Raw genomic sequence first — 24,438 nt, forward strand, 5'->3', positions numbered from 1 at the left:
CAGTTAAGTCCACATATGCCTAAGAGTTTGATCCCAAAATTCTAACTTTACGCAATTTCTCACGTGGATTCGACTGGATGTTTAGGCTGAAGAGCTTAAAACATACAGCAGGAACACGATTCGTTGGATTTATGTTCCTTGAACTTCGTCTGTAAGAACCGCCCTGGAAAGAACAGAGTTAGGTTGGGCCAACTTAAGTACTAGAAACTATTAACTTTACAACTGAGTACTAACATACAACATTAAGGGTGGAATTAGGGTTGTTCAGAAGCGTTTTGGGATCGAGCAGCAAGAAGTAGTGACTATAGTGACAAAGCTATGGATTGCACAACCTTGGATAAGGTGAAACTTAGAAACAAAGTGAACTTGATTAAAGTTCGTTTCTAACGTTAGTCTTACAAGGTTTATCAGTCGCCTATTGGCTCCTTCGGATTCAAATACGGGCCCGGAGCAGGCATAGACGTAGGAGGCCGCCTTCCACAGCCACATCAGACGCACTGACAGCGCCGGTCTCCGAAATATCAGCTAGTTTTAATCATTTGATACACCTGATAGTCCGATATGTTTTTATTAATTCGGTTCGCCGTTAAAATTCTGATCATATATGAAGCACATGATTCTATGATGAATCTTACAGTGAGGGTAAAAGCCAGGGTGTCCTTCGGTTGCCATTACTTCCTGCTTGCTTCTAGTTTCAACGAGAATCCCCCAAATAACCCGGACCCGCGGCCGAAATACCTGAAGCCCGCCTCCAACTGCCCACTTTCCAGCCATAAAAACCTGACTGAGACCTACATACCTACTAAGTAGCCCAGTATTATCGAAAATTAAACCCTCCGTTAAATCCTAAATCCATTCCCTTTATTGCGGACAAAGTTCCAATGGTTCCCGACCGTGCAGATATCCACCCAGCACGAGAAATAGAGGCGACAGGATAAAGATTACCATTGTTTTAACTGGCAAGAAAAGCGACGTCGTTAGCACAAATCTGCTCCCCCGTTGTAAAATATTATTAGATTTATAAAATCAATTGAGGTGAGATGAGCAGGGCATGTAGCAGGATGAGGTGATGCGTACCATCAATTATTTAGTAATTTTGCAGTTCCCAATCAACTTAATTGATCTACATCGTGAGGCAATAATTCACTTTGTTATTCAGTTATTTAATTTATAAGTTACTTATTTAATAATTTCCTGTCTTAGCCAGTTAATTGGTTTGTTTGTTAATTTGTTATGTCGTTTGTTAGTCACGAATTCTCTCATTTATTCCGATACTAGCTGTTTAATTATTTAACAGGCCTAAGTAAGCTACTTTGTGAATATTGAGTGTGTTAGTTTCACAGATGCTTAGTTGCAGTTTTGTGTGCATGAGACTTGGGATGTTAGAATCTCTGATTCCCTCTTCGCTCTGGCCCTTGTGCTGAATAATTCCAATACACCTCCGTACCTCCATCCCGCTGTAGTGTGCGGTTGCATGTGGGTAATTTGGAAGTAACGACTCAGTTTGTTTGTGCCAGATTACCTGCTGTGTAATTATATGGGTCACATATTGTGGAATGTACGTGAGCTGCATTGCCAGCTCCCTAATGCTCTGTGTTGCTTCGATATTTATAAAGATGATAATAATTAAAATGAGAAAATGTGTTACCAGTTTAAATTATCTTCATATATTGATCTTTTGAAAAAAGTAATTGTTTTTGTAAACACATTATATCAGTGACAAAAATTTTATTGTGATGGTCGGGGGTCACTATTTTGACATAAAAAATTCACCTGCATTCAATTGTAATGGTTTCCAGTTAGGTTGGAGCTGCGTGGAATTTATTAATATCAAATTTAAAAGAGATACAAAAACCACATTCAAAAACTCCCCTATTATCCTATTTCCCCCCCCCCCCAGTTTTTTTGTCTGCGTTTCTCACTTGTCTTTCCTGTCAAACATTTCTCCCTGTCTGCGAACTTTAATCCTAGTCTTTTCTAATCTCTTGCCATTCCTCTCTTGTTTTTCTGCCTGATTGTCCTGACCTCGTTAAGAGCCTGTTTATTCTTCTCAGTCAAAAGTAACTATCAGTTTCATTCTCCTGTTACCAGTAGCAGTTGCAGTGTTCTGCATTTATTCTTCAGACAGATAATCTCCGCATTCACTAGACGCCAGTCGCTAGACACAAAAGGAGTAAAAATGCATAGTACTATGTTATTTGATGCAGTTATCTGTTATGCTTTACCGGGATATGTATGATTATTTGCATACTTTAGTAATGAGCAGAACGTACTTTTACTGTTATTGTAAGGTGTTAAATTTATATTCAGCGCAGATCCTGTTTACAGAACAAGTTATACACAACTTCAAAATACTAAAAGCTTTGTTCTAATGCGGTGCTGTCAGAGAAAGGGCATGACAAATTCTGTAGGGTTAGCCGATAGACCAAGAGGGCGTGTACCATTTTCTGTTATCCCTAGATGAAAAATCTTTCTTCCCGTTTTTGTATGTTTGTATCGGGGTTGGTGGCCGGGGGCCGAGTGGTTTGAGGGGAATGAAACAAGCCAGGCTAGCACAGCCAACAATGGTACTCTGCCTGTGTTGCCTGGTATCAAAAATCCTAGCCTATTTCACTGCAGAATTTTTTTACTGTACATTTAATACCTACCCGTAAAGCAATAACTCAAAGAGTACCTGACCGAACCAACTGGCCGCTCTAACTCCCCTCCCCGAGAAACTCTTTCTGTCCCATTTTCATCACGTAACATCCGAAAAACTCCTTTCGTGAAAAATTTCTCTTTCATTCCCCAAATAACACTACTTTCTCTCACTCACTCTTATAGACTGAAGCGCTACGAAACTTTCATCATCACCCACACCATATGAAGTCAATGTCTTCGCTGGCCAGCAAGTTGTTATAGCGGTCCGATGTTTGTTGTAAGCTACAATAAATTGCATCTCTGCTTCCAGTAGAAGATATCGACTTGTAACTGCCTTATTGGTTTTATTTTTTCCACCCCCTCCCCTTACTAGATATTTCTCACGTTAGAGCAATATACCTCAACTTTTGCTCCGAAACCTTCCACATAAACACTGTCAAGAAGGAAAAGTGTTTGTTTTACATGTCTGCAATAATATACCGAAAAAATTTGAAGACCGGACGTCGCGGTTGAGTGGTTAGCACTCCTGGTTCATATTCGGGAGGTCTCGGTTTCAACATTCGGCCCGGAGACGGCTGTCGTGACAGAGGTTTTTCGTGGTTTGTCTCAGTCCCTTCAGACAAATACCGGCGCTAACATCGAATTTATTTGAGATTCATTTCTATCAGCGCATACTTTATGAGATTAGGATACCATTGAAAAAAATGCATCATTTTACGATCTTCTGTAGCGTACTAGACAGACCACGATTGAAAATTGTACAAAAAACCAAACAGATTTAGTGACACGGCCAATAATCTAAACGAAGGGGATACATTGTTGATAAAACATAAAACTTTCTTCCGAATGAATTGGATGTTTGCTTTTACTGTCATTGCATAGGAGAAACGTAACTACATTACAGCCGAGTGTGATAAAACAAACATAACATTTGATTTCACGTGGGTGGAGCCTTTGAAATCAGAGTCCGTAAGGTATCACGGTCTATTCCTAATACTGAATGTACCATAAAAGCACACTTCGATCTTGCATTTTCTCATACATGGTCTTCTTTAGTTTCTACTTTCTTTCAGATTGAGTTTTGATTAAACTATTCCAGTCTGCAATAATCTTATTTCTTGTGGGGCATTCCACTATGCTGTCAGTATTTCGAATCGTATGGCACCGGTCGATAGGGCAGTTAATGAATAATTAATTTGAAAATATGAGGTGGGGACGGTCGTAAAGCAGTTTAATATACTGTCACCGCACTTGCCTAGACGGACGGACTGAGGAAAGTCTCAAAACACCTCTGAGCAGCCTCCCTCCGGGCCGATTTTAATCCGGGACTTGCAGAATACGAAGATGGCGCTGAGCCATGCGGAGCGGTTGTACGTAATCCACCGCCTTGGTTCTTACATCGACTTTATTTTTCTTCTTGTGTTCAAGCACGCTCTATTTGAGGAATGTTTCCTACCACGTAATTTAGAAACTTTAATATTCCTGTCTACTATCTACAAATGTATAAAATTATAAATTTACCTGTTGTATTGTAAGGTTGTGAAATCCTCTCTCACGTTGTGTGAATAACAGAGATCGGTCGAATAAAATAAATATGAGATGGGCAAGACATGTAGCAGGCGTAATGAATATGCCAATGCTAGCGTGAATATAGGATATCATTTCTAAGTCCTTGGCGTAGCTCGGAGGATATTGAAATAGATTCTAGACAAGTAGGGGGAGAATGTGGATTGGTTTCGTATGGCTTAGGGTAGGGACCAGTGTAGGGAATTTATGTGCAGAGGAATAAACCTCAGGGCTCAATAAAAGGCGGAAAATTTCTTGACTAACTGAGCGTACTGGAAGATTTTCAAGACCTCTGCTCCATGGAGTTAGTTGTGCAGCTGCAACACACTTCCCGATGTTCAGTTGACCTTGTTTTGTCTTCATTTCTTATTTAAGTCACACTCCCATAGGTGGGTTTTGCGAACATCACTATTTTATAATTGGATTTTTGTCGTGTTTGCCATACAGTTGTAACGCGGGTCGTGCTTAATCCTTCCGGTTTCAAAATGACTCGTGGACTAATTTTCACAGATACAGAGATGCCGTTTTCTTGGAAGTAGATCCTGTGGTAGTAAACTTCTCAATAATTTTATTTTATCCGTGAAATACAAATGTACGTTGCATCTGTTGGATATCCAGTATGTACAGAGATTTTTAATTTCTTCATTACGTCACCTAACCTCCTTTCCAATACGTACCATTGGTATCAAAGTGGTAAAGGAGACGGAACATGAACTTAACCTCTTATTAATGTCTAAAGTAAGCTCAGCTGTATCGTCACACCGCCTTTAAATGTGAGGTGCTTGGACACAGGTGTAACTTCAACTAGGCTATTCACGTGGCTCTGTAGAATTATTTATGTCTTCCCGCTTCTGTTTACGAAGCGTACACAGCTGTCTCGGGTTATTTACAGCGTGCAAGTTATTCTTATATTCAGAACTACATGAAGACGTTTAACATGTCAGCTTCCTCAGTTCGATAGATTGTAAAATAGATTAATTCTGGTTATAAAATTGTTTATTGTGCAAATGAATTAGTGAAGACTGTTATATTTTATTCAGAAGTTTGTAAATATTCTAAATATAGAAACATAAAATTTCAAGAGTGTATTTTTTGAGATTTTTTATTGATAGTTTATTGATTTTGAGGAGGCTAGGGCTCGATTTTGGGCTGTTACGCCATAGTAGTAGTAGTAGTTTATTGATTTTACCTGTCTTTCTAAGTTATTTCGTGGTTTTTGAAAGACTAAGTCACGTGCCAGGTCAGTTACATTTGTTCGATATATGAAATTTATCTTTCCATTGTGGTGCATATGGTTAATACCACGTCTTGAGATCACTCAGAACTTGACAGAATAATAAGGACTTGTACTAACAGTATTGTTAGAAACAATACTTAAGGTTCTCATGGCGGCGAGTTTGAAGATGGGGATGTGGTATGTGCCGCCTTGTAGTCTGATGAAAGTGCATCGACATTTCGGAGGTTTTTACTGCCTTTATCATCAGGACCCTCATCACGCTGTTAATGGAATATGTGCCCCTGAACGAGACTGCACAGCACAGAAACCCAGAAGGCTGCCATCTTCATACTCACCTTCGTGAACACCTGTAGACAAGGAAGGAAGGAAGGAAGGAAAGATGATGTGCGAAATTGAAATTATTCCTGTTGTATTTCAGTATATAAAAAGATTACTGAAACTCAATAAAAGTGCTCCAAGGATTTGGTGTTAAATCACAAGTCTGATACACCTAAATAACAAAAATGCCTATTAAATTCAATTAATTTTAAATTTCATTTGTGTTTCAACACTTTGGCATAGGTTTTATGAAAAATAGGACCTACGGGTTTAATTTGTTATTTTTATTGAAAGAGCAACGTTGAATTATCGAACAATGTTCAGAAGTCTATGAACAACTCCCACGTTATTCTGTGTAGGTGTATGTGACCATTGAAGAAATGTAACTTGAGTATGGTTTTATGAGTTAGGACATTTGATATGGGTCTGAACTACTACAACCATTGAGTATGCTATGCTACACAAACTAATCGAATAGGGTACGAATTTAATCATTGGGCTGACTTCGCATGCAGAAATGTCAAATGTCAGGCACGCAAAATTTCCGAACTAGTCTGAAAATACAAATTTAAAAACGGTATAAAATATTGAGAGAATCATGCCAGAAGGTCGTATGAAGTTATTTGCATAATCGAAGATATGTGGTCTAACAACATAAAAAAGTGGGGTGTGTGTCATGCCAGAAGAGCATAATATTCTACACAGAGATGCAGGCAGCTACATTTGGGCATACGAACGCTTTGAATGCACATTTATCAAACCAAATAAGCTTAGTCATTTTGTTGACACGCCCTTTTGGCATGATGCCATCGATATTATTAGCAGTTCTAGTCAAAGCCTTGCCATTTTCTGTGTACGTTTAGTTATCCCAAAATGCCTCAGCAAATTTACTGCATGAGATGTAGTAAGAATTTAAAGTTGAGGTCTAGAAGCATGACATTTTATACTTGTCTTCAGACTGACGCCTTGTAACACCCCCCCCCCCCCCGAGTTCTATTTTAATCCGTCCTTAAAGTGTATTAGGTTAGCATAGTTTTGAAGTATGTGATTTTTACTCGGAAGTAATCGTTTCAAAGTTGAGTCGAGTATCGAATGTCCTAAAATCGTTCGTCGTTTTAATCGATACTAAAATTTCAGAAAGTGTTTTAAAATAATACATAATATTATTCTTCCATATTCCACCCTAATGAACATTTTATTGTCACACACATTCTGTTTAAAGTCATAATTAATTAATTTAATCAACGTATAGGCTTTCACATACCTGTGTTTAGTTTCATCTATCGACAAAATGTAGGTAATTATAGGATTCCAGCTGCCACTATACTATTATATTACATTCTTCATAAAAATTAACTTAGAGAATGTTATATGCTGTAAAGTCATTAAGACTATTCGAGTTTGCAGAATCGCAAAAAAGAAACGCATTTGGGAAACGTGTGTACTCTATTGGACTGCACTTTTTCACGCCTGCTTAATTTATGTAATATAAAAAACGTAGAGAAATTAAGCCCTAAATTCCTCCTTGAACATTTTCCATTCTGCATAAAACAGCTTTTTAACGCCTTCCTCATGGTGTCACATCAGGTCTGATATATAGTGGCCTATAAGATCAAAGCCTGACCTATTTACGTCCTGAACTTTAAAAAAATCTTCTCCTCGGGTGTTATTTAATGACTGTGAGCTCTGAAGGTTTTCATACCTGAGTTTTGAGCATAAGACGAAACCACATTGAATCGAATGTAACGATTGATTAATCAAAACTCTTGCTTCATAGTCGGATAGTCTAGGGTTCAAATATCGGTCCGGATACCGGTTAGCCTGAGGGTTTTCGTGGTTTCAATCAGTCCTTCCAGGCAAATGCCGAGGTATCTTAAAAGAGGCCACGATCTGTTTCTATCATATTCATCTATACAGCCCATATTTGGACGTTAAAGTAGTCTGAGCTACTGAGAGCGTCGTTAAATAAATCACAAGCGATGGTTATGTGGTTTTTCTCAGTCATATTGCCGCCCTTGGTTATCCTATGAATGATAATATGTTTTATATTAATCCAATTTATTTTATTTAATAACTTAAACTTGTATAAAGTTTACTTCATGTATAACTAAGTTTCGATAATTTTGTACCGTATCCCTGGGCCATTAGGTATTCAGGTTGGATGGACTTGCTAACGAATATGTGCAGTTCATTGCCCGTAGGTCTACCTGCAGAATCCGTTTATAATTTCAGATTCCTGCTGTAAGTTCGTCTTATCTATGTTTCTCATGTTGTTTATGTGGTTTGTTTTTATATTACGGTCTATGTTTTATAAATAATTTCTTTGCGATATTTTAATTTATTTAGCTTGTCTACTTTTTATTTCACCAAGCGATATTTTACCTTCAGATATTCCAATAAAATTTTGTATATATTCATCTCATAATGCGTACATAGCTTTAGACATTTGATCTAATAATTGAGTAATAGTTAAATGCGTTGTTTATGTGTTAATAATAGCTCAGTTTTACCTTATGCCACTTTTAAATTTAAAAGCATAAATATCAAGAAGATAGTTCGGGAGACACTACAATATTTTAAAACTATTTGGACACTTTGTACACCTCACGGATCTGATGATCCTTGATTTATTTAGGACTGCTGTGCGTGTATGTATGTAATTATTGCGTTGAAATATTTGAGGCAGCTGAAACAGAGAAGTAACACAAATGTTCTAGAATTTTGTAAAGTTACTTCATCTGTTGCAACCGCAGTAGCTTTCTCTTGTTTCTTCCTTTCTTTCTCAGTTACAGATGTTGAATTTATGGTTTAATATAATTCTTCCAAAAAGCGATCCATCATCAGGCAACTATGCCTGGAACTTTCTGCCATTGATGTGGATACTGTGGAAGAGCTCTTTGTTTGCTTCATTCTTTTGTTTTCTTTCATTTTTCTTCCTTCTTATTTATTTTTACTTTCCTTTCTGTCGATACTTTAACCCTCAGGCGATTTTCGAGAACAAGTTTCAACCTTTGATGCGCTGTTTCAAAAGATGAGAAATTTGTGGTGACTTAAAATCACAACATTGTATGTGTAATGGTCCTGTTCTTTTTTTTTATTTCAATCCTCTTGGCTTGCGTTTGACGGCAAACATGTGGAAATGTATTCGTTCGCTGGCACATTCAGAAATAGACTGGCGAGTTATCTCAAAGAATTGCCTAGCTCTTATGCGAACGTCCTTGGGTAGACGACCCTGAACTTCGGTTTGAAGTTTGGTTATACTGGGAATGTACTAAACAAAATTAAATGTATCCAAAATTTGTATTTCAGATCTACGATATAAAGTTTTATCTAAGCACATTTGTTGGTTTCGGATTTGAAATATTATGAGTGACACACGGAAACTTCCTGCGAATTACAGGATCATGTTATACACTCAAAATTATTTTATGTAATGTATCTCAAAATAAAATTCTTCTTGTCATGGTTTTTGAAAAAGGCTACGCCGACGTTTTGTGAAATTTCGACATTGATTGACCGCAAGTAGTAGTGAACTACAGAATAACTGACAAGTAAATTGGAATGTGAAATAACAAATGCGAGGCTTGCGTATGTATTTCTTGCTGAGTTGATTAAACCCGCTAATACAGGAAATGGAAGACGTCGTTACTATGGAGAAGAATGTCTGAGAACTAAATGAACATGGGCTTATTTAAAATGCTCGCTGCGACACGCTGTGTACAGATTGTTGGTGGTTTGGAGCCCAATGAAATTACGACTGAATCAGAGGTTTGCGGGAACTGGAATATGGAATTTCTGCCACTCTGCATGTGGGCGTAGCTGTTTTCAAAATGCACGGGTGACGAAAGATGAATATTGACTTTCATTAGACATAACCACATAGACATGAATCATTGAGCCTTCTGCGAAATTCGTGGGTTCATTACTATAGGCTATTGGATTATTTAACGTTATTGACACCTGAAGACCGCCACCAAGCTGTTGGCACGCGTCTGAGGTCCCGGGTTCAAATGTTGGATCGTAGACCGGGTATCATTAGCCTGTTAAAGATTATCTTAAGTTCATCCATTCAAATCCTCGGATAGACCGACGACCACTTCCTTACACATCCTTCCCAATTCACTGTTTATAATCATGCTATGGTTGATGTTCTGACGCCGTGTAGACTCATAGGTAGATGTTAATTTTGAAGAAACGTGCTGTATCCATCTTTAGGGGTGAAATTTACGTTATTGGTTTATATCATCCGCTGATTTTTATAAGTGTGTGTGTGTTTCGTGTTTTACTTTCCCTGTGTGTGAAATAAAATCCCAAATTCGACAGCCATGCCTGTGATAATTTAAAACATTGACACAGGGGAAGTTGCTTTGTAAGGGTACACGGTTTTTCTCATGTAGTTATTAGTTTCTGCAGCAGAAATTAACTCTGTGTTGGTAGTGATCCTTTCTACGAAAGTTCATCGCAAAGAGATAAGACAAAGAAACGGTATGTGGTATGTGAGGGTAATTCGTGAGTTTTGTTTGTTTCAGCGCGGGCGGCCCAAAAAGAGTCCACGGGGAACACACTCGAATTCTCCGGCTCTCGGACTGGTCCGCATTTTGACAAAGTGGCTTCTAAGAACGTCACCGCTCTGCTGGGGAAGACAGCTTACCTCAACTGCAGAGTGAAGAACCTCGGCAACAAAACGGTGAGTACTCTCAGCGAGTACCCAATGCATTCCTATAGAACGTGTTAATAATGTCTGAATGTTTTATTCACTAAATTTTTGCTGCTGTTTGGGGCTCGGGGTACTTGTTCTGTACTCGGGAGGTCCGCTCCGGAGACAGGCTATTTTGACTTAAGGCTTTCCGTCCTTCAGTCCGCCCGGGCAAATATCACTTTAATTATGTCACGACCACTTCCTTCCACTTTCTTTCGAATTAATTATCTACTTATTATCCTTTTACTGCGGTGAGTGCGAAGATGGCTGTCTTCCTGGTTATAATGTTGTTTAGTCTGGTAGGAGTTTCCCGACGTTTCAGGGAGTCTTGTTGCCTGCATCACCAGGGCCTATAACCCAGAAGATAACCATTTCACTTATTATCCTATCATTCGATGCAGTATAGTCTGAGTTACTGGCAGCATTGTCATATAAACCAGAAATTAATAAATTAATAGAAACTATCATAAATAAACTCCCCTAGGCGCCCTGCAGTGAAAACCGAGAGATGTTAATTTATATCAGTAGTGAAAATTTAACAGATATAACTGACAAATTAAGCCTCTTTCAACCGCAAGAATATTTAAGAGACAAATTGAGATTATTTCAGATTGATATGAAGCTCCACATTTGATAACCATTATCTTATATAGTAACATCGTTCTAAATTTTATCTAAATTTATTTAGGTCTGATAGAAATATGTGCAGAAGCAAAATAAAACAGGTGATAGGGAGTAGAATGAGGAAGCGTGGGTGAAGGAAAAGAGTAAGAAAAGAAAAGTTTAAGTGATGCGATCCTCGTGAATTATTCATTGCCTCTTAGGATGATGGCTGGCGAGAAATACGCTGCAGAACGCTGCCTGAGGTGCAGTGCGCTTGCGCAACCAGAAGCCTAATTATATTTCCTGGTCTCTAAATTAAAGCGAGAGTTATAATGAAGCGGATCCTTCTTCTTTGAATTTAATATTTAAAAACTTCGTATTTTCCTTAGAAATTTTGCTTCAAAAACGAATTAAATTGCTAAAAGTATTATTTGATCCCAAATTTATGAATTTTCAGTTCTGGGAAATACCACTGGCATATGTCTTTAAGGAGGTCCAAGAAACTCAGGAAGCGTTGGGCTAAAATGTAACACTCCAGCTCCTGATCTATTCTGGTGATGTTTTTCACTGGACTGAATCATAAAATAAAATTATAGAGACTTTAATTGAATTTAACACATCTAGAAATAAATGAAGAATCTTTGCTAAATGTTTCTGTTTCGAGATCATCGGTTGTAACGTCATTTTAGAGGTTTTTGGCCATCTTGAAGTCATCATTACATTATTCGCCTTCAAGAAGAATGGTATGGGAGAATACGTCCAAGAAGAAAGAAGTTTTTCACAAACGTATTCTGTTGGACGACTGTGGGCAAACTTTTAACTAACGTCCTGCGTGACATGTCCTCTTACTTTCGGCTGTGCATTCATCAGTGGCTGTGATATTTGGGTTGACTTCTTGCGAGCGACACTTTAGAGAAGACGTAGGATGATAGAGTGCTCCATCAATAGCATTCTGCGTGAAGCAACGACACATACATCAAACTTCGATACACATTGAACCCCTTCCACTATGGACAAGCAAGCTTCTTCAGGATAATAGCTAGAGGTTCCCTACAACATGTCTGCAAACACACTGCACACTGGGGTAGTCAAATTTTCAATATTCAAACGTAAACCCGAAAGTCACTGTATAATACTTAGCTCCAAGCAGATTAGTGTAGCGGTGATGTTCAAAATTTACACCCCCAAGGTAAGAGATTCGATTTTATGCCAGGTAACTAATTTTGAATGAGTAGGATTTGAAGGTGTTACGACGGCGAATATGAACATGGCTGTCCTTAACGTTGTTGCGCCGTGTAGTCTGGTAGAATCTTACCGACGTTTCAGTAGTACTTGCCGCCTTCATTATCATGGCGATTAACGTCGGTAAACTTCTATTACAGAACACAGCGTTCCAAACCAGAAGACATCCATCTTATCTTGATTAAGTTTCTTAGTGATTTCCGTCAGAGTCTCGAGGCGAATACCATTACCACTTCTTCTTGTACCCTTATTTTTTAACAATATCAGTTGTAGTCTTCAGACTTGTCATACCTTGTAGTTTTCACCCCTGAAATTAGAAGACCACAACAATAATTCAAACGTTTTACTGAACTTTGTGGACGTAGAATAAAAACGTGTTGCAATTTGTGAATTTCGTATTTTATATTGCAATTTATTGTAGAGCTGATTAAAATGACACAACTTGAACATTCGGTTTGGAAGAAACATTTCATTAACAGTTAGCAGGAGACTCCAATGATTAGAAGTCTCAGACAGTAAACTGCATCGTTAAATGAACAGCCCAGTCAATATTGACCTTCCACCGTATAATGCTTTACTTTATGATCGCATCTCAGATTAGGATGAGAATTTATGCCCCACAAAAGAAGTTTGTATAAACTGCTTCTTTATTGTAACAGTAAATCATATTACAATCAGTTTCACTAAACTTTTACTGCTTTCTGCCTAGCTATTACTTTAAACTTATGATGGTTTTAGAACAATAAAACTTTGCACTTTGAAATCTTCAAGTTGTTTACGTTTGTAAATATACTAATTACTTTTCTCTTACATCATAAGTTTTTATATGATTATTCTCCGTATTATATCATATTATGTGATATTAAAATAAGTTAGAGAGTTGTGACAGTGCAAATTTATTCTAGCTTCTTTTAAATCAAATGCTTGTCTATAAAGTACATACATATCAAAAACTATCGGCCTACTACAATAAGAATTATATAAGTCTGTGATCAATTTCTGTAAATATTTTATTCTCTAGTGTAGATTCCGACAAGGTTAAATTTGTTTCGCATTTAATCCTTACCTTTATTTGTTAACGCACAAATATTGTTAAAGAATTTGTCGTCATGTTGATATCTGATCTCTAAATAAAATTTCTCATTCCCATTTCTAGCGGTTCATTAGTTATATACTCCTATGAAATCAAAAACAACACAAACATTTGTCGTTTAACGTGTCACTTTATTTCTTTGTTGAAGACTTATTACCGCATCAAATTTACGCTAGAATCTCTTACACGTAATAAGTGTGAAAGATCTTAACTTTGGTATTTGAACGGCTTTATGTAGAATGAAAAATTAATTTTCAATAAAATATTTTATGTATTAAATTATTTAAAGAAATTACATGGACGTGCACAATAAAAGGATACCTGAAGAATATATTTTAGGATAAGGAAAGAGGTAAAATTTTATATCCTAAACACTGTTCTTCACTATTTGGGATTATTTTATGATAATTCCACGTGCATTCTGAACTGTCAGCATTTATTGCAGACGGATCGTCTGGAGCATTTGCTTTTGGTTAGAATCTTCAATATGTTGGGCTGGGTAATTTGAATTCTGGAAGCGTCTGATTCCAGATATCAGCAACAAACTTTGCCGTCTGGTTTATTTACACTTGTAAGTCCAGAGGGGTTGATCGTCAGTAGACTAAATTTCTGCATTGTAGTAGAGCGATAGTACTCTCTCCTTTGGTCACAGAAGTTTGTAAACTTCCATCAGTATCAGATACCATGAACACTTATTAAAATTTTCCAATACATTTTACTTTGAAAAAATATATCACTTATTTAAACGAGTTTGTGTCTTTTTTTGCGACTGAGTTCAGTGCAAAAACTTCGTCTTTCGGGAATAACTAGTCTGGAATGTTGAGAATTATCCAACATTACTTCAAACATGCATTTGCCATCTTCAGGGCTAGTTGTGATTGGACGTTTTTGAAGGCCTTGAACACATGCTCATCTCTTTCGCTCGAGCAATCAGCGCTATCAAATTTAACTCACCATCTCCTGCCTTCCCTATCTAAGGCTTCCAAAAACGTCCAACTATTACATAATCATGTAGGATTTGAGGTTTTCGGAGCGGTGAGTATGAAGATTTCTGTCTTCTGGATTGTTGCGCTGTTTAGTCTGGTCGATGTTTACTAACGTTTCAGAGGTCATACTGCCTCCGTCATCAGGGCGATTAAAAATATGAAGATTTCTGTCTTCTGGGTCATACTGCCTCCGTCATCAGGGCGATTAAAAATATGAAGATTTCTGTCTTCTGGGTTGTTGCGCTGTTTAGTCTGGTCGATGTTTACTAACGTTTCTGAGGTCATACTGCCTACGTCATCAGGGCGATTAAAAATATGAACATTTCTGTCTTCTGGGTTGTTGCGCTGTTTAGTCTGGTCGATGTTTACTAACGTTTCTGAGATCATACTGCCTACGTCATCAAGGCGATTAAAAATATGAAGATTTCTGTCTTCTGTGTTGTTTCGCTGTGTAGTCTGGTAGGTGTCCGCCAACGTTTCAGAGGTCATACTGCCTCCGTCATCAGGGCGATGAATTTATCACTTCCACCTTGAAGATTATTTTTTTATGGGATATTGCTTACTGTCTCCGAAACGTCGGTCAATATCTACGACACAACGCAGCGAAACTTCCAATAAGGCAGTCGTCTTGATAGCCACCTCCTCGAGAACCTGAAATCTCACATCGAATATGTGTTTACTGCGGATGTGTGATATGAGAAATAAATATTTTAATTATTTTAGTTCGGTTTATTTAAAAATTCTTAGGGAGTGAACGGGTGCTTTGGCTAGACTAACTTAAAAATAATTTCATATTTTTTTAACGCTCACTTTGACTTTTATTCGAATCATTCTAAGAGTCGGTAAGGGGTTGCAGAGAAGGCCTGTCTTATTGGAGGGGAATAGAATGTGGGCGGGGCGACAGTTTATTCAGTTTTTGTACCTTCTTTGACTCGCAAACTCTCGTATTTTGTACTTTGTGTCAGCATCTCTCGCGATATTACATCTACAAGATAGAGTTAAAAGCTCAAGAAAGGCGGTAGGAGTTTGCTTCGGCGCCACTAAGACCAGAAACAATTTTTGAACCGATCTTATATACAGTACGGCACTTAAAGGAAGAGGGGAACAGGTTATGTAATATCGGAGAACAGGGGTGATAAAATCGAACCGAGAGAAAACGAATTGTTGTAACTTCAAAGGATAGGGAGATAAAATTTCACAATATGCTTTACTTAGGTATTCGTCTCAGAATTATAAGCTCGCTGCGGGAATATAACAACTTCTATTGTAGGCGGTACGCACCTCTGAAACGTCGTTCAGTTTCTAAGAGACTAAACTCATGACGCAATATCCTAGAAGAGTCTTTCGTACATTAACGTATACTCGTTCCGCGGTTTCGATATATCGAAAACTCTATTTGTGTGACTTTAACTTCACACTCCCATATCGATTATGAATGCGGTAAATTTACTACATGGAAGGATGTCTTGATTATACATCAGTCTTGATTGAGCGCAGGTAACAAGCATCTAGTCGAATGTCGCTAATACACCGGTAATTATCATACTAGCCTAATAATGAAAAGGTCCCGAGTTTGATCTCAACCGTCACTTATAATCTTAAAATTACGGAATATAATGTACATTCCGTTAACCAGTCACCTGAAAACGGGAGAATATGCAATTTCCGAAACGTTATATATATATATATATATATATATATATATATATATATATATCAACTATGCCTCAGACAACGGACGATGTCCAACGGAATCCCCAGAATTATTGTTTTTTCCGCATTATAAGCGTGTCACGTTATTCGTTGTACATTAGCCTGCTATTCTAGCGTTGAGGTGAATTAGTTTCAGTCAAATTTCCAGGCTTCGGGGAGTTCCGTGGTCATATAAATCGTAACCAGTGATCACAGTGTAACTTTTTTTGTCAGTGATAAATTTGAACCATTTCGTTCCATTAGTTCAGAAGTTATTTAATGGGAACACTCCTATATTAAGTACATATATGCATATTTTATGTGATACGCTGAAATGATATAAAACCGACCACACGAAGTTGGTTTGGATGTACAGACTCATATTAGCCGTCCGTTCGCTTTCAAATCGTTTAAAATGAGATGTAAAGTATTACTCATTCTCTCAATATATAGGCCTAGTTCTAAATCTAACATTAAGTTTGAAGAAATTTAATAAACATTGCAATTGTAAATTTATTCATAAGAATTATTACTGAATGTACGCTACATTTTAGTGGTACATGGAATTAAATGAAAGAAGACCTGAAGATGAGCATATACGCCCGAAACAGGCCGTATTAATTCACATATGAGACATAAGAAATAGTTAATGTCTTTTGTAAAGACGGTAATAATAAACATAGAAGTTGAAATCCAAAACATGACTCGCTAAACCTGAACATATGTGCGTTTCAGAAGTGTGACTTTAAACCGAGCCAACCTGTAATCTTAAAAGAAAAGATACGGTGTTGTTTTCTGTTTTGTTTCACTGTTCTGGCACCTCAAAAACAATCGACTACAATATTTTAAGCTTAGAATTATTTACTTCAATAATTTGACGGCTGGATCCCTGACTCCGGAAAATAATGTGGCTATTTCTCCCGCTGTCCGTCGGTCGTACTGTAGTAACATCCTCATTTACAGTATAAAATTCATGTAACAGAGACTACAACCGTTGCTCTGGTAGATTAATTTCATGAGTGCCCGGGGAAATTGAGTGTTTCCATTTTATAAACTATTTGCTCTTGTAGTCTGGTACACTTGACCGCGTTCAAAATCGATGTTCTGAAGGAAGATATTTTTCAGCTCCGCCTCAGTGTGGACTAGATAGTTTCTATACAGTGTGTAGCTACATTACTAAAGTATCATTCAAATTTATTTCGTATCCTTTGACTTCTAACTAATATTGTACATTTAAAAACACGTGGTGAGAAACAAATATTGTGTAGGTTTATATAATGTCGCTTTCTTATACGTCAGGTTCAAGAAAAAGAGTAGAAATTCTTCATAATTTCTTCCTTTACCTCTGTTTGTCTCTTTTTCTTTTCTCCTTTGCTTGTTTCTGTCTCTTTAATAGAATACAAACGTTTTCTAAGTACATTCTTTGCAATTCCTTATACCAGCTTGGTGTTAATGTTTGTGGGCAGAAGTATAGTCGACAAAGAAATTACTTTACTTGTATTTCGTTGATATTCACAAAAATAAAACGTTTTAAGTAAAATTTTATTTATAAATATGTATATAGGTCGGTATGCATGTACAAGTGTTGTCTTTTTTCGCCAGTCAGGCAAGAATTCTACTCGCCACACATTTTTTTACACAGATAAATTCATGAACATTCATTGAAGATGGATGTCTTTTGGGTTGTAATGTCGTGCAGTCTGGTTGGCGATCGCCCTGAAGAGGGAGGCAGCAAATACCTCTGAAACGTGAGTAAACTACCTCCTGCTCAGAGCTGCAACCCAGAAGACATCTGTTTTCATAATCATCATCGTGGAAACCTGAAGTCTCATTGCAGAAAATTAAGTTGTATCTGGTACACGGCTGTAAAGATGTATTGATTTTAGAGGAGGAAGGAGCTAGCACTTGGTAAATATTTCTCGGTGTGGTCAGCCCTGGTCGCTATGCAACCACATCCTCGCATTAGATAGCCTGTTGGAAAACAGTAGTGTAAACATTGTCTTAATAAAAACAGGCAGCAGACATTGTACAGCTCGAGTGAGAATATTGGAGAGGCTGCAGTAGCAGCTTTATCCCTTCTGGCGGTAAGGGGATACGATGTAATACAGAGTGTGAGACATTGCTGTTCACGTTACAGTACGCTGCCGCAACATTTCGAATTCCAAATATCCAAATGCAGCGACATGTGATACAAACCAATTTTTGGTATCTCCGTCTTTATCTCTTCGTGATACTAGGTTCGTGGCTGTTGAATATACATGGGTCATGCACACCAGTTTATCAAGATTTGTGTTTCGAACATGCGGACTCTTTTCGTAATTCTTCTTAAGATTCTTCAAAAAGAATACAAATTCAGTTGCCTACTTTAAGACAGCCCATTGTATCCTCCTTCCAAATCGGCGTCGTTTAAACCTTTGTGAATATTTTAAAATACATCGATGTTCAAATTTTAGATTTGTCGCCGTTTGGACTAACAGGGAAATGCCAACCTTCTAGAGGAACACACTGCCTCCATCTTCAGCTTCGTGTCTTAAAGGTTTTAAAGTGGAGGAAAGTTGATTATTTCCATATTTAATTAAATTTTGTGATGAAGAGGAACTGTTTTTAGATTGGTGATTATTACAACGGCGATGCAGTGACTGGTGAACTGTGAAGATTCGTTAGGTACAGCGAAGGTCGAAAGTGGAAACACAGTCGCGACTCTTAAAGCGAAGTAAAAACAAATGAAGTACAAATATTCAACGAAAATTCTTTTATTTCGATAAAATTTCAGGCATAAAGCACAAGCTTCGTAACAAGATCTTTGTTTTTTGTCCACTGCTTCATCTTACAGAAACCGTTTATACGAGTCTGGTAGGAAATATTTGCACAGCCGCCATCTTGACCACTTGCTCAATGTTCGTTTGGCGACGCGCGTCATCAATGGCTAATACCGGTACAAACGGGATTAACAAAGTGATTCACAGGGACCAAGAAGGGAGAGGTTTTATAATGACGGTACACTGTGCCGATATTTTACCAAAGTCGGCAAACGAGAGCCCTTGACGCGGCCGGAAAGACCATGTGGAAACCAGGAAGTCTTGCGCGTACATTACGAAAAATCCACTGACTGCACGCTTCGGGAGACAGTGCACATAACTGGCAAATGTTTCGCACATTTTACTCACAGTTTCTCACACAGAACTTCATAAAAAAAGAATAACTCGGGATACAGTTATACGCTATTCTGTAAAACAAGCCATCCGCCCGGAATTGAAAGCCAGGCAGAATTAACATAGTGACGGAAATTACAGTGGAGAGTTTAAATGACTGCACTAGAGGATTAGCAACCACTGTCAGCGTGCCGTGTGCCTCCTGTATCCAGTTAATTTCATGACCAAATCTCTTGCTTCCCGGATGGTATGTTTCATACCCCACATAATTTAATACACAATGGCAGAGGTGTGAAGGACGTAAGGTTGTTGTGCTGTGCACCTCGGTTAACGGGGCGGTCCATGGTCGGCCCACTATCAGGCAGTGAATAAATTTCACGCCTTTCTGAGTGCTTGAAGCTTCATTACCGTATTTGCTAGAGTTCGCCACTGGTTCATAACCTGAGCCGAATGAATCTCGTCTGCACCTTACATCCTGTTTTCTCAAAATTATTTTTAAGAAACTGTATTTTATCGCTAACGCCTAGTCTTTTAAGAAGTCTCGTCCCTTCAGATTTTCAAAAAATATAATTTTAAGCATTGTTACGTATTTCTAACATACATGCTCTACTTCTCGTCAATTCAAATTTCTTGATTCGATATGGCGAACAGCGATCTATAAATTATGAAACTCTTTATTATGCATTTCTCCCCATCTTTATCTTAGTTTCTGTTCTCTCCTGAGTTTGCCTTAATATTCGGAGGAAACGGAAATCTTGTCGTATAAACATGAGGCTGATTAATTGAAATAGACTAGGGTACACGCAAAATTGCCATTACTCCTTAAACTAGTCTGAATCAAGTTGAATCTGCTGTTTGAAAATTACAGTGTTATTGATTTCGAATTAACCATTTAAATCCCAGTGGCAACCATATCTACCACATGCTTTAACAGTTAGTATCCATTGTTTTCAGTTTGAATAGGGATTACTTTCTTGAAAAGCATTAACCACTTGATCTTTGTTATGGTAAAGTGTTGTGTTTACTCTAGGGTACGGACTGAATTATTAAATAATATTAAGATGGCTTTGGGGTTTAAAGGTTTAATGCAAATTTTTCGAGAGATTTATATTTCCGCATTCCATTCATAGTAAAATTGACGTAAGGGAGATATAAATTGGTCATTTATTTATATAAATCGAAAACAGAATTGTCTACAGGTTCATTACAAGAATTTTTTCCCACTGACGTTTTACTACAAAATTTGTCTGACGCCTTCTGATGAGAATGTTGCCATCCATACCTCCCCCGCCAAACACGAGTGGTAACCATTGTGTCGTCATGTTCGTTAGCATTATTACAGGACAGAGATATATATGTGAGTCATGAACAATATATGTACTTTAGTAAATTTTATTTTACATAAGTTCGATCATGCTAAGGTATCGTTTTACTTTCCTTTAATACATTAATTTGTTCATGCAATTAATATCAGTAAGCTCTTCAGAACCTTTGTATTATACTTTATTCGAGTAATTATTACACAGCGCCTGTGCCAGTCTTTGGACACTCTTTCTGAGAATTCTCCGGTACTGAAATCCGGAAACATTGTCTGTAATCCGTCTTACTGCTGCTCGGTTGTTCTCTGGCGACTCTGAGCTTCAGGTAGTCCTGTAGTTTGTGAGAACGCATTCACTTGGGCGAGCGCCATCCAACACACCCGTCACCAGAATATTTCCATCCCCGTGGGTCATTTGTTTCGAAAGATAAAGATGTTCCATTTGTCATGTAGGTAGATTCTGACGTGTTGACACTAATGTACAGGAAAGTGGGGCAAAACTTGTGAAGCTGCTTTCTGCTGTCAACGACTATTCTTTGACCAGTGACATTGACATCACAGTTATGGTTTCAGGAACCGCTAGATGTCAGGTTGGTGCAGTTTCAGGTAGTATGAACTTCCCAACTGCATGGAGCTGGCTAAAATGCTATTCTCCATGGTGTTAGTGTTTTTATCAGTATGGATTTATGACTGAGGCGTCTTTCATAAAGTAAACAGTCTTCAAAATTTATCTCGAGTTAGTGGTTGTTTTGTCAGCATTGAAAATATAGTTTTTTCAAAGTTGTTTCTATTAATTGTTAAATAAACCATGATTTTTCTCCAAATAAAATATTTTATCGAGTACTTTTATGTTACAAACAAATTCAGACGCCAAAGATTTAAGGTTCTCACGGCAGTGAGTACGTCGATGTTGTTTTTCTGGGCATTAACGCCCTGCGGACTTGCAGGCAGATACCAGCTTTTCGGAGAAACAACTGTCCTTATCGTTGTTATCTGTCTACAAGTCAACGGAGCGTTACAGCCCAGAAGAACATCGACAGGTTATAGGCCTATTGTTATTACAGTAATTATACCTCAGTTATAACGTTTTATCTTTAGAGTCCACATTGGATGGCATCCTTAATATTCATGTGATAAAACGTAGTTAATTTAAGTAAAAGGGGTAATTAGTAATTCTGATTGCCGATCATATGGCAACGTGATGGAAAGCGCTTTGATACTGAGGTCACAATTTCCAATTCCCGTTGGTGCATGGAATATTACACGATTTCGTATCCTGCATTATTCGTTTTAATTAATGATCTTGCGATGGGTTAATCCCCCTTCAAGCAGTTCTGAGAAAAGAGTCATTGCTTTAAAATTATTTCTGAATCGAAACATTCCGAAGTGTTCAACCAGTGAAATCTGTGGGAGTAGAAGAGCCTTCTAATGAAGTCTATTAGTCTCATACTCTCAGAATTGGTATCGATCCTATACTAGAGCTTCTGGTTGATTACAATACTGTCCTCAGGAATCTTTTACTGGCGTGTTTTAGTGGTATTCTAAGGAAAAGAAAGTGTGCATTATGAAATCATTATTTTTATTTGTAATCCATACAGAGATGAAAGCCGGAATCAAGAAGGTGTTTGTAAATTGACATTTACACTATCTGCATACAAAGGATTAAAAAGATACCGGCCTCTGCAAGTGTAACTTATTTTTATTCATAACTTGTATAAATTGCTGTTTTATTGTTATATTATTTAAGACAGGCTGTATGTCTTAAAAGTCAGAAAGTCCTGCCTCTTTGGTTTATGTAATTTGGACATGTACAAGATCGTTCGTACAACCAGACTTACCATTTGCAGTGGTCGATTATCAGAATAACTCGAGTTTGCCAGTTTTACACTGAAAATATTCAAAACGCTGTAATATAAGCGAAGTTTTCAATTCAAGTTCTTTTCTTTGTGTCAGTTCCCGCCTGTAGTCAGTTTCTTAAAAGTTGCTGGTGAGATGCCATGAAAGGACGTTAACACTTGCAACACTTGCCTCAGAAATTTCGTGCCCTTGGTTAGAACAAAATTAAATAACTCTTAGAGGAATGAATAAATAAAGAGAAAAGATAATGACCAAAGGAAATAAATTGAGCGAAGAGAATAAAGTAAACGCGAAACTAAATTTACAGAGAGGAGTAAAACACGTTGCCTTTGTATGGATGCTTCTGATGAATGTGAGAACAGACAATTCTAATATTTTGGATACTATCAATGGTCTTGTATTTTTTATATGAAACACGCCCTTTCGGAAACTGGATGTTTCGTCATCGTGTCAGTGGGGAATCTAATCAGAGGAATCCGCTGGAGGCAATTAATCTCTGTCACTGGAAACAGACTTTTGCTTTAAATAACGACTGTTTAATTCGGTGTCTGGTGATACAGATTAGCTGCAACGGACCACTTTCAGACAGTTCTGATGATAATAGATTCGGTTTCCAAAATTTTGTATTGCATGGGAATCGAAACGACGGATAATTCTTGTCCCTTGGTTTTCGCGGGTGGCATTCAATCTAGAGCTTCGACCTGGATGAGCCGCGTTGAATGTTTAACGTTATCCAACGACGTGCTCATCATCAATTGGATAGCAGCCCGCTCTTCCGCTAAGCCAATTATAATTCAGATCATATCTCACACGCCGTCTACTCCGTTCAATATATAAGGCTTCTAAAAGTCTATTCTATATATATATATATATATATATATATATATATATTAACCCTGAATATGGCAGCTGCAATGTTTGTCGAAACGTTGAATAACTTTCAGAATTCGCGTTTTATCCCCGAAAGCCGAAGTATTATGATGTGAGGTTGAGACTAGCTTGACTACAGAACACATGATTTAGTCTTCCCACTGGTCACCTGATGATGGAAATAGAACCAAGTTCCGAAACGTTGTGGTTTAAATACACACGATGGATGAAATTCGGCAGAATAATCGCGTACCTACACACCCTTAGGAACCTCTAAACCTAGCTTGTGTTAAGTTTTGCTTTCTTCTGAACTGGAAGTAACTAGGTCTGATACGGCGACCCCAGATTTTCGTTGTAAGGGATATTATACTCTCTGTCTCTTCTAATTTTGTCTTATATGTTCTGTTAGAAATTTACGGTATAAGGAGCTAATTACTCTAGGGTTTCGGGATTTGCGTATCTTATCTCCGTTCTACACAGCTATAAAAATAAACTTTCGTAATCCCCAAGAAATCGCATTCTACCATGAACACACTTTAAACGAAACAAATCCAATTTTACGGAAACTGGTTCCCACCCCTCTCCCCTACCCCCTCCTCTGCTCCCAAATCGCCACTGCATGTGATCTAGTTAATAATGAATGCAATTCCTGTGGAAACTTTGACACAGTTGTCACTGGGCGAAGCAATGACGGCGTTGGGTAACCGCCAGTCTCCGCTCTGTTGTATAATTCAGAACGCACTCTATCTTATGGAATGCATTTCACAGGAAAATGACTCTTGTTTAAATGGTTTAAATAATTACTGACACGAAGTTCATATTCATTTCACGCCAACTCAACGAAATCAGATGGAAATGTCTGTGAATGCTGTATCATTATATAAAATGTATGTTTGATTTAACTAACTAGTTCCGTGAATCAGAATGCTTTTTGAGAATCGCGTAGTTCTTAAGCTGATCGTGAATCACACTTATCCTAAGGAACTCTAAAGTCCTTTACCTTGTTCAAAAAATCCCGCACCTAGGTTATATCCTGAGGCACTTTTATCCTGTCCACGGACCCTGTGACGAATGTATGGGGGTTATTAGATACAGATTGTTTTATAAATATAAATAATTTATATACTTATCGTCACGGTATTTAGAGTGTAATGGTTCTCCCTTT

The 24,438-nt window shown here is 37.7% G+C and overlaps 1 protein-coding gene across 6 annotated transcripts in view; it reads left to right on the plus strand.

The window, feature by feature from the left end:
- The window catches only part of LOC110840777 (neurotrimin-like), a 540,194-nt gene that overhangs the window by 245,752 nt on the left and 270,004 nt on the right, over nt 1-24,438 (plus strand). For all 6 annotated transcript variants that reach the window (XM_087357493.1, XM_087357491.1, XM_087357489.1 and 3 more), the window contains exon 2: nt 10,291-10,448. In XM_087357493.1, the coding sequence (XP_087213619.1) occupies nt 10,291-10,448 (158 nt within the window). The remainder of the gene's footprint in view (nt 1-10,290; nt 10,449-24,438) is intronic.

This window comes from Zootermopsis nevadensis, unplaced genomic scaffold (assembly GCF_977971745.1).
Source record: "Zootermopsis nevadensis isolate Lab colony 2312 unplaced genomic scaffold, Znev_1.0 Znev_ptg000028l, whole genome shotgun sequence".
Taxonomy (NCBI): Eukaryota; Metazoa; Arthropoda; class Insecta; order Blattodea; family Termopsidae; genus Zootermopsis; species Zootermopsis nevadensis.